The 16,458-nt window shown below is 37.7% G+C and overlaps 1 protein-coding gene across 1 annotated transcript in view; it reads left to right on the top strand.

The window, feature by feature from the left end:
* The window catches only part of ZFHX4 (zinc finger homeobox 4), a 127,567-nt gene that overhangs the window by 93,942 nt on the left and 17,167 nt on the right, over positions 1–16,458 (top strand). Inside the window, exons 4-6 of the mRNA XM_010282768.1 lie at positions 8,240–8,356; positions 14,550–14,683; positions 14,838–15,038. Of these exons, the coding sequence (XP_010281070.1) occupies positions 8,240–8,356; positions 14,550–14,683; positions 14,838–15,038 (452 nt within the window). The remainder of the gene's footprint in view (positions 1–8,239; positions 8,357–14,549; positions 14,684–14,837; positions 15,039–16,458) is intronic.

Genomic DNA, 16,458 nt, shown 5'->3' with positions numbered 1-16,458 from the left:
ATTGTTGCACTAAGAACCAAGTGATACTGCTCATCTTCAGAGCATGGCATGCAAGTGTCCCCAGTAAACTTGGCAGTGGCATTGGACTTGAGTTTCCAGCCTCTAAGTAATCAATAGAATAGTGTAATTCCTGACCTCAAACAACGCGATAAGAAAAGACTAGCATTAGGTATTGAAGCACAGCATTGAAATTGGGAGGGTTCTGTAGGCTATTGTGGATGAAGGGGACAGAGATGTGTCATGTCATGGCTGTGAATTGCAAACACACTGAAATACTACAATACAAGTCAAAAAAATTCCACAAAACTGCATAATACTTGAACAATGCCACAAAAGTTTGTTATCCAAATTTTCCAGATTGGGACTGGAGAGGGCAAGGGAAGACAGTAACAGAAGGGAGACAGGAGGGAGGCAGGAACATTCTGCTGATTTTTACTACTTTTGATAGACTTTTATCCTTTCCTGCTGTCTCAATAACAGAGTTTGACCATGTGTCAGTATACTACATTTTGTATGGTACAGCTACAGCTGAGCCAGGAAACCCAGTTTTTACGGGAGATTTTTGGAGGAATTTTCAGTGGGAGTCTTGGTGAAGATTCTTACACATCACTCAACTATTGTGGTCTGGGTTGGAGAGGAAGCTAAACACACCTGTGTTGTCTTTCCAAAAAAACCCAAAGACCACGTCATGTATACATATGTTAAAGAAGCCAAACTTATGAACTCTTAAGATTTACGTGATATTTGCAACAAGTAATTTTCTAAAATATCCATGGACTGCTATATACACTAAAGAATATTGTAACTGTGGAAAACAAAAACAAACAAATGAAAAAACCCAAACCAAGTAATTCTGTAAAGGTAATTTTTTAAAAACTCAAAAAGTGTTCAGGGAAAATTTTATTCACTGTAAATAGATCACCTACTTCTGCCTGTGACACTTAACATCAAGAAAGGGGGAATATTTAAACCAGAGAGCTGTAGTTAGCTACATGACAAGACATAGTACAAGAATTTATTCAGGTCAGAAAAAAGTACCCTTAAAAGTGGAAATAAAGCCAAAATGATGTTAATAAAACTGAACATAGAGGTTGGCTAAGAGGAGCAAATATGCGAAGGTACCTAGAAAAGCTAAACAAGAATGTTAAAGTATTTCAGGAATAGAAAGCCCACAGAAGAGTCATTAGGTCTGCTAGACCACCAGAGGATAAAGAGTCAATCCAAAATGATCAGGAGATGGCAAAGAAAATAAATTCTTTTACTCTACTATTCTTAAAAGACAAAGGAGAAATATATGCACTAACAGAATCCTTTACACATAATTTCAGAGACATACTGTTAGTGAGCCAAAAAGAGGTGAATAATTCAGAAAGAAAGTCCGGAAGGTAAATAAGAAGGATTTTACAGTGTATTTCAGAGAAGAATCCCCAAACTGAGTCACTAATAAAATATGTCATTTAAACGACATTTTAAATGAGCTGTTAATTAACATTGTGGATTTCTTTGTAAATACACTCTAAATGATTATTCTGGAAACTGTGAATGGGAGAGCCAATTTCACCACTTACATGATGTATTGGAAACTCAGCTCAAGTAAGAGGTAGGAAAAAGTGCAAGAAATCAGGGACAGTAGAAGCATTTTTACAGGAAGGGACATGGAACACACAGATTGAACAGCAACACAGAAAAGCAAACCAAGGCTGAACAAGATGTATAAAAAAAAAGGTGAATGATACTGTGAAGATCCAGTATTTTTCTTTTTTCCCCCCAGGTTATAAATGAGCACCCACTAAACTGGTGAAGGTCACAAGGACACTCTCATTAACTTCTGAGATTTGGGTCAGGCTCTTGGGCTTAGGTTCCCCTACCTAACTTCCAGCATTTAGCTGCAGTACCAAGGTGAAAAGTCACCACTCCAAACATTAAACTTCACTATAAAATCCCTCTGTAGTTAGGGAGGAACTAGACAATTCAGCCTGTGTGAAGTCTGAGTTGTGCTCTGAAGATACGTGTCTCTCCCTGCATAGGGAGGAAGCTTAGAGCAGTGCCCGCAATTAGGCAGGTTGTATCCAGCATGTTGAATAAGAATTAACAATGAGGTTTAATTTTCTTTTCTAAATAACCTTGATGGAAATGTATTAGTCTTCAAGTCAGACAATGGTAGTGTTTTCATGCCTTATGCTCATGGGGGAAACAGCAGTTTCTATGAACCGTAATGGCAGCCAAAAGAAAAGTACCGATCAGTTGGAAAAGTTAGACTATTCTCAATATAGCTTCATGCTTCAATGCCTTTCTAGAGATGGCCAAGTAAGAACAGTATCCCTTTTTGCATAATAAATGATTAACTGTACATCTCCAATCACATCTGGAAAACATTGCTGAGTTTCATTCTGAATAGCTGACATTCTCTGTTAATGGTTTTGTCAGCATATGCTTTTTTTGCCTCTTGCAAAATATTTGATAAAATATTAATGTAGAAATAAAACAACAAATACAAAACACAGATTTTCCGATTTTCTGATAAATCAGTATGGCTCAGCATAAGCTTACCAACAGTATTTTTTTCCACATTTTACACCATTATTAGAGTAAAACACACTTCTTTTCCTGATTTACTCTGAGACTATGGGAGGGAGACTAGAAAGCAGTCAATCCCAGCCAGCAATGAAAGAAAGGGAGAGCTTGCTCAGCAGCCTGACTGGAAAGCACCCCACCCCTCTCAACTTCTGGGGAGAACATTCTTTTTCCTTCTCCAGCAGCTGGAATTAGACTGTGGTTACAGAAAAGAGAAAAAAGAGGTAGAAAATACTAGACTAGGAAATAATAAATTGCTGGGCAGATTAGCTGGTGATAATGAATCTTTTCGACCTTCAGAAGCTAAGAAGCAAAGAGGAGTAGGGTAGATGAGAGCTGCCTCCCTCCAGCAGCCAGAGGGGTGAGGCTGAGTGTGGCAAGTGGGGAATACAGGCTGCAGGGTGGAGTGGATGGATAAAGTGGGTGTGATTTGTGACACTCCTTGGGAAGGAGCCACCACGGCATGCTCTGTTCAGCCAGCTTTGCAGTCAGCCTACTCTGACTCAGTAATATGTTTCAACCAGAAGAAAATAAGCATTAGACTGCTATAAAAATTCAAATGATGTACCACAAAACAAAATGGTACAATTTGATACTAACTGCCGGTTAGCAATTTCTGGTCAATATGATGATCATCACTTAATTATAGGCTTGTTTGTGGGAAGTTCAGCCTTCTAACAGCTATAGTTTTAAATATAACGCAGTGATTAGAAACAGTTATTAATGGGTTGGTACTGTTATTCCCCTTGAGTCCCTAAATGAGAGATTAGAAATCCTGTTTGAAGATGAAATATGACCACTAGAGGATGCAGTCAAGATTCTGAATGAGTGAGGCATCCTGTTCCTCACTCAGGCCCTACAAGACCAGCCAGAAAATAGGACAAATACCTTCTGGAATATTTGGATGAACAAATGACAATCCAGAAGTCAGGGAGAATTTATCAGCTAAGTAAAATAGTGTAATTAGGGTAAGCCAGAAATAAATCCACAAGCCCTGCTTTTAGTGAATTTTCTTCTCTTGCATATTCTGTGGGTTTTTTTTTTCCTTTTGTTAGTTGTTCCTCCTTTCCCTCCACTACCTGTTGTCTATCCATCCTTCCAATCCACCCTTCTATTATCCTTTGCTAGTGTTTACCTTCTCATCCTGACGGTTAATCTCAATAAGCCATTCACTCTACCAGTTGAACCTGGGATACACCTGTACTGAACACTTAGGGGTACCTCTAATTCAGCTATTTATTGAACATATTGAATAACAAACCCCAATTATTTTTTAAAATCTCTGTCTCATTTCATGTTTATTTACTTATTGCTTTAGTCAATTGATTTCCTCTTTCCCCATCCATCTGGCCCTCAGCCACAAACACTTGCTTAATTTTGCTTTCTCTCTCATAACCACAATTACTCACCCACAACTAGTAGATCATCCTTATTTAGGAAATTGCTTGCAATTTGGAGAGGGCAAAAGGGATACCACCAACAACAACAAAATGCAGGACCAAAACAGGAACTACTGGCTGTTGATTGATGTATCAGTGATGTAAAAAAACCCCAACAACAACCAAAATCAACTCTTGAAAATAATATGTTTCTTAAACTTGAAGACAGACTCCCAGTGCTGCTCATCAGTAGGGAAACTTCTCTGATAAAACAGAGGGAAAGGTGATTGCTACACCTCCGTGATTATCACAATGCATTTAAATTGAAGGAAAGAAGATTGTTTCAACTTGGCCATACCTTGTTTTAACTATTCAGTATTTGATTTCAAAAAAATATTATTTGTTTCTCTATACCTTCCTTTAGCCATGGTGGATGCATTTGTTCCTTTATTTGCATCTCAGTAAGTCAGGCTTTTCTAATCTGTGTATGAATATTCATCTAATTTTGCTGCTGGTATCTGCTATTTTACTTTGGCTGAGGCCTGGATTTTGCAATTGAAATTATCACACATCTTGACTTCATTGGGCTGGGGAAGGTCATAAGGGTCTTCCTTCATAAAACCGGTATAGAACTGGGGCCTGGGAGTGTAGATTAACATATTGAAGTATATGATGTAGACTATATAATATACAATATCATCTGATTAACATTACCTCTGAAGCTTAACTTTTCCATTTTTCATTATTTTACAGTTTTAGTATAGACTGCTAACTTTATTTTTGTGTTTAATCCTAAGTCAGTTTTGAGGAAAAAGATTGATAATGGCTAAATTCAAGAGATCCAACATCAAAAGAAATATTCAACATTTGGACAAAATAAAACCAGGTGTGAATGAAATATCATATTGCAATAGTAGTGTTATTAAAGCCATTAAAGTACATTTGAATCCAGTGTTCTATTCATTTTCAAAGCTGACATTTGTAAATATATATAGGCAGAACTTTTGTAAATTTAAAACAGAGCATTAGGACTTGTTCTGGAATCTGTACCACCACCATACTGCATTTTGTTGATACATAATGATTCATAATTTTGTGTCTTTGAGCATGAGCCATCACAGTTTTACAACTGAATAGTGTCCTTTCTGATTAACATATTAAGTAAGAACAAAAATGTTACTAAAAAGAGATGTTCGTAGCATCTTGGCATAAGTGTGCAGTGTCTTCGATAACACACTTCGTTACATATCCTCAATATCTATCCTAACGAATGGTCTTGAGGATTTTTCTTGTAAATTTGCTAGCTGCTTTTAAGTTAGAGCTGTTGTGTTTCCATCTTGTCCCTTTGATAAATGTCGTGACAGTGTGAATCTTAGCCTTTCTGTAATTTTGAAGGAAAATAGAAGTTGTATTATCATTTCTGTCTATGAAATTTATTTCTGAAGTGAATGCCATACATATTTCTGAAATGAATGCCAAATGTACTTTCTAGAAGTGAGTGCCATTGAAAGCCAAGGCAGGCAATTTATACCGTGCATAATAATGATATTAATTTTTATGGTGTGTATAAGTTACATTTTGATTAGTTTTTTGCATGATTAAAAATTTGCAAAGCCTTTATGGCCCCCAGGAGCCTACCTGTAATAAACAGCTCTCACCTTCCAAACCATAAAACAGGTCTGCAGTACTTGAACATTAGAGCTAATTGCCTTGCTACATCAAAGGGAGCACCACAAGACTGAGAAAAATCACAGAAGGGGGGTGGGGAGCAGGGGCCGGTTTCACCTCTAAAGGTTATGTGTTTGTGGCTTGGTGGAGCCCTGTAAAGTTATGGGCTCAGAACTGCTGTTTGCGATTAAGTTGATGGGGAAAGTCTATCCCGCAATCTCTCCCTGCTGCTGACACAGAGTCTTTGTTCACATTCAGATTTCTCAAACTGTTGCCAGGGTCAGGCTGAGGTCAGACACCACGATGATGTATAGGAGAACATGTCTGGGAATTTCTCTCACACTTAAAACACATACCAGAAAAACAGGAGAGCACCCTGCAAAAATCGTCTGATGAGACCCAGATGATACTGTAGCTTTTCTTTTAGTACCTTCATAATTTTCTTTCTCTTTGCCTGACACACACACAATGTTTTATTAATGTGTGCCACGATAGCCCTTACAATTTTATGTCCCCTCAAGATAAGGACACTCAGTAGCACTCCGACACTTCATTTTCCAGCCCAGGGGGATTGGGCCAGTAAATCTAGTAAAAGAAGCAACGCGTCCGTTCCCAAGGATGAGTCGAGAAGGGATTGCCATCAGCTCCGCGAGGCCACGGGGCCTGACACTGGATACGAGCCTCATGTGCGCGCGCTCGGCATTAACACAGCCCGCGCCAGGCATGATCACAGGCTCGCAGCATCCCGAACCGCGCTCCCCCGCCACCCTGACAAACACGGCCCCGCTTCCAGCTGCGGCAGGGATGCCTACCATGTTTGATTAGCTATCGTCGCGGGAGGGGGCGGGGGACCGCAGGGGGAAGAGTGCTGAAACAGCACGAAGGGGGTTTCCATTCTGATGGAAATTTTTTTCTTTTTTATATGCAATTATTTTTAAAAGAGGGGACCGTATTTCTCCCTGTATTGTTCCAAAAAGTGGACACGCATGCTTAGTCCTAACCTATTGTATTGCGATGTCAATGCGAAACACATTGATCTGTGGTTGAGATTTTTTTTTTCTTTTGGATTGGTTTCCAAAATTGCAGCTGTGTTTTTTTCTTCCGATTTACAGAAGGTTTTGCAGAGAGTTGAGAATCGGATAGGTCTGCCGCATCGATCTGAGGGTTGTTTGCCTAGGCATACAGTTTCAGTGCATGGCTGGCAAGTAAGGCACCAAGCAGCAATTTTTTTGTGCTCAGCTGCTACATATGACAGAGGATATTTCATTCGGCTGTCAGAATGTTATTAATAAAACATGGGGTGCGAAGAGGGCCACTATTTCCCCTTTCAATCACTATAGCATTTACAATGAAAATTTTATGCAGTGTGTAATTTTCAGTTAATGCTTGACACTTAAAATGTCGGTAGCTGCATTTTGTATGGTTCCTGAAGGGTTAATTGTATCATGTTCCCTGCATAAAAGCGCTGCTTATCAAAAGTGAATAGAAGAGCGCATGCAAATGTGCGTCTGTGACCTTTTGCCTTTCCAGGGTTAATTTATATGGTCATTAAAGATTTTATGAAATTGAGCAGCCTGATGCTTCGAATCCCATTTTACCTTCACCTCCTAATTTATATAATTCCTACCTGAACTGGGAAATATGATTTTGTGTGTGTGTGTGTGTGTGTGTGTGTGCGCGCTGCAATGAAAACAGCATGCTGTGCTGTAGGGAGTTGCAAGTCTGGTTATCTGGCATTACTCAGATTGCTAAAAATTCATTAAAATGTGACATCAGCACAGTGAGAGACAAATGATCACAGGATGAAAAGGAACAGTGGGCCTTTCACGGATTAGTGCTACACAGCCCCAGCGTAGAAGCTAACTGCATAAACAGATTAATCCACCAGTAGCAGCATAGCTAAGATTTACCGAATAATTAAATGGGCTTGAGTTACTGTGAAGGTTTCCATGTAATCTAGCTGGTGTGAACACGTAAGCGAGGTGTGGGTACTGCTGCTTCCTCGGAAGCCGTAGGCCGAGCTGCATCACTCATCCCGGGTGGCTCCCCCTGGAGACAACATCTGAGACTTCTCCCACAAAGCCAGAGGTTTATATTTAATACAGTACCTAATACCTAATACTTACTTACTGCAATTAGCGGGATACTGCTGCACTAATAGGATTTATATTTGAATTCTCCCCCCCAACCTTTTTTTTTTTTTTTTTTTTTCCCCCCCCCGGCTCCAAGATGCCTTTTTACATGTTCTGGCTTTTGTTCTGGCCTGTGTGTGGGGTGTGTGTGTGTGCATGCGTGTGCGTGTCTTTTAACGCAAATCATTTCTAGCCAAAGAATATGAAATGACAGGCTTTAAATCTGTCACACTGGTGGAAAGCAGGTACTCTGATAAAGACACGGTCAGAATTTCTGGATAGATTTTGAAATATTGCAAATTATTCGTAATTGATGTCAAACCTCTTTAAAGTGCAGTTCTTTCCCTTTCCCTTTCCTTCCCCCCACCCCTCCTTCCCCCTGTTTTGCCACCTTTTTGTTGTGCTGTTCTTCTTACAGGACATATTTTTTAAATACTGTTAATAGTCACTGAGTTTTCTAAGATTTTTTTCTGTGCTTATCCACAGAAGAACAAGGTGAAGATACAGAAGGGTCTGCTAAAAGTTCATCAATGGCTGTTCCTGATGATAAAGACTCAAGTGAGAGAGACAATAGTGAAGGGAAAAAATCTTGTAAAGACTCTGGTAAGATGCTAGAATTTTGTCTTCCCCCCTTTTTTTAACTTACGAAATGCTCTTTCATTTCAAACTGTCTGGACATTCCCACTACTATTCATTGCATGTGCATTTTGCATGTGATTTCTATCAGTAGCCTCCCATTGACCTATTTTTAATCATAACCATCTGACAGGATAGATGCGGATAAGTTGAAGAATATTACAGGACGACCAGTGAGATTATTTTTTAATCAAATCAGTTTGTGTGCTTGTAATTTTTTAAGCGCCTTTCATTAATCTTAGCTGTACTTGTGATTCCTCTGATGGCATATTAATTTTTCATAAGCATAGGATTAGGTACCACTTGAATTTTTTCTTCAATCAGGTTTTGCCCCCCTTTTAACCCAAAGAATGTGGGGTTTTTCGTTATTATTATTTTTTGCTCTCACTCTCTGATCAGTTACTCCCAAGAATCTGGCCTCTTCCTGGGCATTTATTTGAGGCATTTTGAAAAAAATACACAAAAGCCAGTGAAAAAGTTTGCAGATGATTCAGCCTAAGAAAGAGGAAATATCATTGAAAACGGATTATGGGTTGGGTAATTTTGATCTCCTGGAATAGACAAAGCCCAGTAATGAAAGCTACTGTCTTTGAAAACAAAACCCCTGTGTCATGACATTTACTTGTGCACAAACAAACCCAGGGCCAGCATCTGGTGTAGATACCCAAGGCTTTTTCTGTGTTTGATTTGGCAAATATGTGACTTCATCCATGCTTTTTATGTATGAGATGGAAATCTATGGTCACAATGAATATTACATTGGCTACTTTTGCCGCACGCTATACCTAGTTACATTATGTTGGATTCGCTGAAGCAGAAGAAGTGCTGAAACAGGTTGAAGCCTATTAGTTTCAGGTAGTCATATATCTTTTCCTTGTATGCCAATGACAGCAGCATACAAAGAAGGTTGTATTCTCCGTAAAGACATATAGTTGTAGAGAAAATATATTTTACGTATGAATTTCTTTACACCCAAATTCTCCCGTACAGTAATTTGCTCTTTACATATTGAACATTTTTGGATTTCTTTCCAAAAAAGTATTATAGATGACCCTTTCTCTGCTGAATTAATTCAGAAGACTGACTTAAAGATTAAAGCTTCCTTTAAGTTTGCTTGTTGAGGTGCTAAGGTCAGTACCCATCATGGGTTAGAACCTCAGCTCCTCTTCAGTCGCTTTATTTTTTGAGATCAAGAGATTGAAGAAAAGCCGATGAGGACAAGGATGATGTTGAGCAAGAAACTGTGTTGTGGTTTAAAATATATAGCCCCCTTGGCTAGCTCTCTGACTTGGAAAAAACTATCTGCAGTAAAGCCATGCTCCCAAGCCGACATAGGTCCTCCTGTGCAGTCTCGTCAGGGGCTGTCCTGGACACTCACCAGAAAAGGAGTGACAGCCACCTGCAGCCTGCATTTCCCACCATACACTCTGCCTTGGGGACACCGCGAACAACTTCAGGGAGTTTTTCAGCCGTCTCTTTTTCTTAGCCAGGTCCATGTATAGTTGTTCAAGAAAGAATACGGTGTTAAAGCTCCAGCAAAAAAAAAAAAAGATGGAATCTAGAAAAAAATACTGAAGGGGAATTCTCAAAATTCCATCAGGATTAACCGCTCATAAGGGCCAAGTTTAATTAGGACAAACCTATATCCAGATGCCTACTGGGTGCACTACAAAAAACCAGCATAATTGTTCTGCATTCCCGTGCCAGCAATTACACAAATAACTTTGCAGTAAGATTCATATAAAAACAAGGGCTGAAATACACGATTGCCTTTGTGCTTTGCAGAAAATAGTTTGTACTGTAAAATCTAAGTCTTTTAGAAACTTTTTTTTCCTAATATAAATTAATTTTGTCTATGTAACATTCAGACCATCATCTTAATTTTCACTCAGCTGACAAGTATTTCTAATGACTGCATAACTGCTTATGTATAATTGAATGTTAATTTAGTCTTTCTCATGAATTGCGTGTTGCAAGTCTTGCCAAAGAAATCTCAGGAAAACCAATAAATTAATCACAATACTAACAAGTTAGACAGGAAAGTGGTGTGACCCCTCTTTAGCACAGAATCTATTAGATGAGGAGGGATTAACATGTATTTAGTAACAGTATGTTTGTGTAAGCTGTTGTGCTGTATTGCTTACCTTATCTCAAGGAGTAGAGCTTTCAAAATGAGACTTGGCAATATGCAAGTTATATTTGTTGAATATTCATTCAGAATAGAAAAGCCTACTAATGCCTCATTTATATTGTCATTTAAATCTAGTGCCACTTTAGATTAATTATAATCCAAATTACAGCTCTATGCAGTGCAAGAATTAATATGGAATTTATCCAGATTAATACATTTGCATTGAAAATGTAATATGTCTCTGCCATGGCTAAGGGGAGCACTTTTTAATAAGGTAGTAAACATGAGGAAGGATGGAAATTAACCTTCATTATTGCAAAGAAAATTATCCTTTCATTCTACTCTAATTAGAAAGAATACTCTACCAGTAATTATAATTTTAGAATTATTTTGAGGCTGAATAACATCATCTGATGTGTCAGAAGTCTTAAATTATGCAATCTTTATCAAATACACAGATTCATAAATAAGAAAATAATATTTTGATTATGGCTTTTCCAGGATTTTTTTTCACTAGTATACATATTTTATTAACTTTCTCCTTCTTGTTACATGAGTCACACAAACAGTTTTATTTTTATGTTGAGGTTTCAAAAATGTTATATAGGTGATGACATCTGAATTACAGTGAATTATGTAATTTTTATATTAGCAATCTTACACAAGTTAAATAGTTCTGTAACTGACAGGCAATCATTGACTAGTCTATTTCATGGCACTTATTATAATTAAACTTAGTTTTTGAGCTAAATGTATTGAAATTACATTATTCATCTAAAATAAAGCTGCATATTTTATATTATAAAATGAGGTACAGTTGTGTTTCACAATTAGGAAAAAATCCAACAAATAATGTGTCTCAAGAACAAAAAGTGTGTGTTTAAAATGTGAATAACAACTGGATTTAGTCTTTTCCTACAAATGCCTTGTAAGAACAGCATGCCAGTGGAACACCTAGCTATGAAAACAGTGCCACACGGCGTGCTCGGGACCAGAATATTTTCTCTCCTCTCTCCTTCCTCCTTCAATACCCTTCCTATAAAACCATAATTTTGTTCAGCCTCCCTACAGGAAGCTTCTTAAAACTGAATTCAACAGGGAAAGCAGAAAGTTGATACAGCAAGATGAGGCACCGAGGTGTAATAGCTGGACCACTTGCTTGCTTAAGGAGCTGATCTCCTTTGGTTTTGGCATGTGCAACCCGGCTTGGGGAGCGCGTGGGGTCCCCATGCCAGAGGGAAGAATCAGCTCCCTTTTTTTCAGCAAAGCTCACCATAAGTCATGGACTCGGTTACTTTACTATAGGCCAGATGTAACTTTGGTCATTTAAGAAGTAACAGTGCTTGAGGTTGAATGAATCCAGAGCAACAACAACAACAAAAACAACAAAGCCTCTGTAAATTTTGACAGTTTATATAAAAATCATAGTAAACATAGTAAAAACCTGTGCTTTGTTATGCATTTATTGACCCCAGCACAGTGTTTTATAACTCTACAGTTTTATTATATTAACCACAAAAGAAAATTTAACCAAAAAACCCCCTTGTTTTTATAGAAACAAGAACTATGTGTTTCATGATTATTATAGGTTCTTTGAAGTAATTAAGTTATTCCATCCTGTGGTGGAAGATGATGTGTAATATTAACCTTGTGTGTGCCCAGGCGCACACAGAGTGCACTCCGAGCTAAATTTCACTAGCAGTTAAATACCACTGCCAAAATACAGTTAAATGCGTTTTCACAAGTGGATTTTGGAGCAGCATTTGGACCTTAATTTCTGTAACAACCTGTTGACAACAATTAAGCATGATGAGAGGAAAAGAAAGCAGAATTGTTTTACTTTGATTTTTAAATTCAGCTATCTGTATAACAGTGTCCATTTACACTAGCTGAGATTCTGGCCCATTTGCCTTTAAAAAGGGACATTTTAAAAGTGACATATGATAAAGGTAAGAAACAGTAGTCAACTGTTAGATGTTTTTGACAGCTGGAAATGCAGAGAGGTTAATAATTTGAACCTATCCTCCTAAAACCTGAGAAGTAACCTTTCTCTGTTAATATACTCTGTCACTTTTTTACTTCCCATAATTCTCACCGTTAAGATATTTAAATAATAATGGTGTATTACCATGTAAATACAGATAGGCCAGGGAGTACTGTATTATCATAAACCACAGTGAGTAATAAAATGGTGCCTTATGTGATTGCATCATGTAGGTCTGGTCTTTAAGCATCGCTAGTCCTTCAGGTCACCAGCCCAGCTCTGACTAAACAATCTAAATGAGGCCTCCAGGATCAGTTCCTGAGACTGTAAAAATTCAGTGGGGCTCCAGAAAGCGGCTTGTTCAGATACTAAAGAAATGTTGACAAAGTGGTCATTGAAAGTAGGGAAATACGGCAGGAATAAACTTTAATTTGAGTAAGAATGTGCTAAAATTATTGTTCTAAATGACACCAAAAGTAATAACTAACAAGTTAGGAACAAAAAAAAATGTGTGGGGAAATCACCATTAATGTATAAGTCATAAATATGTTTTTGTTTTTTTTTTTAAATGCCCTTCAGAAAATGTCCCTGAATGATTCAGTTTTCAATTGTTTATTATTGTACCATAAGGATTTGGTATTTACCTTGAAAATTGTTCTCTTATTTTACTTCTCTTTAATGTTGCTCTTGTAATATCAAATATGGCACCACGTCTATATGAAAATAATAATAGTTAAAAGTTCTTGGTTTTGTCTACAGAAAAATACAGGTATTTTCTTTGTTCATGTTTACTTTGTTGCCAAAACATCTATGACCTTATTTTTAAATTAATCCTAGGTTATTGTGCAATGAGGTGCAATTTGTTCATTTATATGAACCTTATGTGGATTGAAAAAAATCAAGATAAATCTTCATGCACAGCATACAATCAGATTACCCCTGGACTATATATTTACGTTGAGTCTGATAGCAATCAATGGTTTAGCTTCATTGCATTTCAAGATGTATTTGCACCCAGTGTCCAGTGATAGTGTCCTCACCCTGGAAATAATTTAGTTGCAAATTGACTGGAAGATGGTGAAAATTGAAAGTTAAAATTAGAAATACTCATAATAAACAGCAGAAAAAAGGTCAGATGATGCCGCACTATGATGAGATTGGAATGGTTGGTAAATGAGGTTTTGTGTTTGTCGTGAGATGTATGTGACATGCCTACCCAATGCTCTTGTAATATCCAGCCTAGCAGAAGAGATTATCTGGCAAATTGATGCTGGAAAGAATTTTCTGATGGACTGGGAAATTAGAATTGCACTCTTTTCTTTGATGTGTGCAAGGCTGGGCCGCATTACACAGCTACTTCAGGCATAATATTAAATATAGTATTTAATACTTAATAGTAGAACTATCTATAGAAAACAATTATATTCTGGTTTTGATCACAAATGCCAGACTATAAAAATTCACAGTGTAAACATCTAAGGCAATCCCAAACGACTGATCTTTGTATATAATTAATATTAAGTTAGCTCTGAAATCCTATTCTCCACAGTATTTCTTTTAAAGCCTCACTATATTTAGCTTCAGAATTGTAACCAGGCAGGAGTTATCAAAACAGCACAATAATTATATTGCTCAGACAGTTCAGAAAAGAGAGAGAGTAATTAAACAGCAGCAAATTAATTATTTTGGAAAACAGGATTTTTAAATAAAAGCTGATTTGTTTAAATGTAGTACATAAATTCATACTGAGCTGTTAAAGAAAGAACATTATTGATTAATCTTTAAAGGCAACCTAAGGTTATCTAAACAGTAGAGAAGAGTCAATTTTTAAATGTATTTATAGAGTCTCCATCAAGGATAAAAGTGTATACTCACCTTTGTGCTTACCAGAGTTGTTTTATTCAACTATATTTTTTTTTTCGGAACTTAAAAAAAAAAAAAAAGACACTCAAAGACAATACAGACTTCTGTGATGACAGCTTCTTTGTAAACCAGGATAGTGTAAAGTTTAAAATATGTTTTTAAACATTATGTTTTCCAAACAGGAATAGTCACACCAGAGAAGGAGCCAAAAGTGAACACTGTGGTAGGGGCACAACAGCTTCTTCTGGCAAAAGAAGAGGATGGTGCAGCTAAAAAATCGAAGCCTCCAGAGGACAATAAATTTTGTCATGAGCAGGTAAAAAACAAGTAACAATTTAATTGTATTCCAGAACTCTTTCAAATAACTCAAGAATGAAACAGAGATGATATGCTGTTAAAATAGCAATATCAGCAAGTTATAAAAAGCACACTGACTAACAGCCTGCATCCTAATTTGATTTTTTTTCCAGTTCTATCAATGTCCTTATTGTAACTACAATAGTAGGGACCCGAATCGTATCCAGATGCATGTCCTGTCACAGCATTCAATGCAACCTGTTATCTGCTGCCCCCTCTGCCAGGATGTCCTCAGCAACAAAATGCATCTCCAGCTTCATTTGACCCATTTGCACAGTGTGTCCCCTGACTGCGTGGAGAAACTGCTCATGACAGTAAGTGTTCCAAGTACTCATGCACATGCTACAGGAATGTACTCAGGCCTTCGGGCAACGTATTTGTTGTGTTACAGTCTCCAGGTAGCCTGAGAGGGGAGTGGGTCAGGACTCCTAGGTTCTGCTGCCAGCTCATCCAGTCACTGATGTCCCTTGGGAAAATGACTGAAGGTGGATTTCAAAGATGCTGAAAACCTGCAGTTCCTCATTGATGTTAACCTTGGAGAAATCAAGCCCGTCAATGTCTCTAAGTGCACACATGTAAATTGGGTCTAATAATATCCAGGTCTCAGAAGTATTGTGACTCCTGTTTGTAAAATAACAGGAGTTCCTTGTAGAATGTAGTTCCCAAACATAGAAGAATTCCTGTGTATAGCTGGGCTGTACTTACATTATATTACATGAAATTCACTGTGAAATATCAGTAGTGGTGCTAACAGGAGAGCACGATTATCTTACTGTATGGAATGTCCTGTTTCTTTCTGCCTCTGCATAAAAGACCCTTTAGTTTTTTTGCAAATAAAATGTGAGTATGAAACAGAAAGACAAGTACAAGAATAGGTAGCAATCCAGGTTCTTTAGGATATGGAATATCTAATTTCAAGTACCTACCCTGGATCAGCCAGGGACTTGAACTGGCTTCTTCATGATTGGGAAGTATGCTATAACCAGCAAACTCTATTTGGAGGATGAATTCCATTCCAACCTCACCAGGAAGACCCTGTTCTTCACTGCAAAACTGCACAAACTATGTCAAAATACTAAATTTCGGTGACAAATAATGACTCAGCACCATTCAAAACAATGTCAGTAAAGACACAATCAAGTATAAAAAGTATTTATTATTACATTATAGGTTCAGTTAGAAAACAGACCTCCTAAGACACCCTGATTGTGGTTGTCTTGCCTTTTTAGAAGGAAATGCACTTGGAAATCTCAAAGATTCACCTTCTTAAGGATTTATTTCTGTATTCATGGACTCCTCCTTCATTTATATGGTTGTGGTTGTAGGCCTACCACCTCATTCCGAAGTGGCAAAAAAAAAAAGAAAGAACTGAAAGAGCTCTTAGACTGAAGGTCTAAGGTTCCTTGTGCCTAGTGCTGATGAGCAATACAGAATTGGGGATACACAAAATTGGTTTAAAGTTTTGTTTCTCCCTTTCTTTTCCTTGGTTTTCTACTAACTATAGCTCTGAGAGACCATGTAATTTTGGCCCACCACAAGGAACATGCCATAGAAATTTAACTTTCCCAGACCCTTTCAGGAAACTGGAAATTTGTGGAAAAACCCCTCCATATTGAGAATTATCAGCCGCCTTCTCAAGTTCTCCATGATTCCCTCTATGCTGATAATGAGGCAACTTTGAAATCTCTCCTCTCCTCTCCTCTCCTCTCCTCTCCTCTCCTCTCCTCTCCTCTC

The sequence above is a fragment of the Phaethon lepturus genome, unplaced genomic scaffold, assembly GCF_000687285.1.
Source record: "Phaethon lepturus isolate BGI_N335 unplaced genomic scaffold, ASM68728v1 scaffold7222, whole genome shotgun sequence".
Classification (NCBI taxonomy): domain Eukaryota; kingdom Metazoa; phylum Chordata; class Aves; order Phaethontiformes; family Phaethontidae; genus Phaethon; species Phaethon lepturus.
Note: the sequence above shows the minus strand (reverse complement) of the source record. Positions and strands in the feature narration are given on the sequence as shown.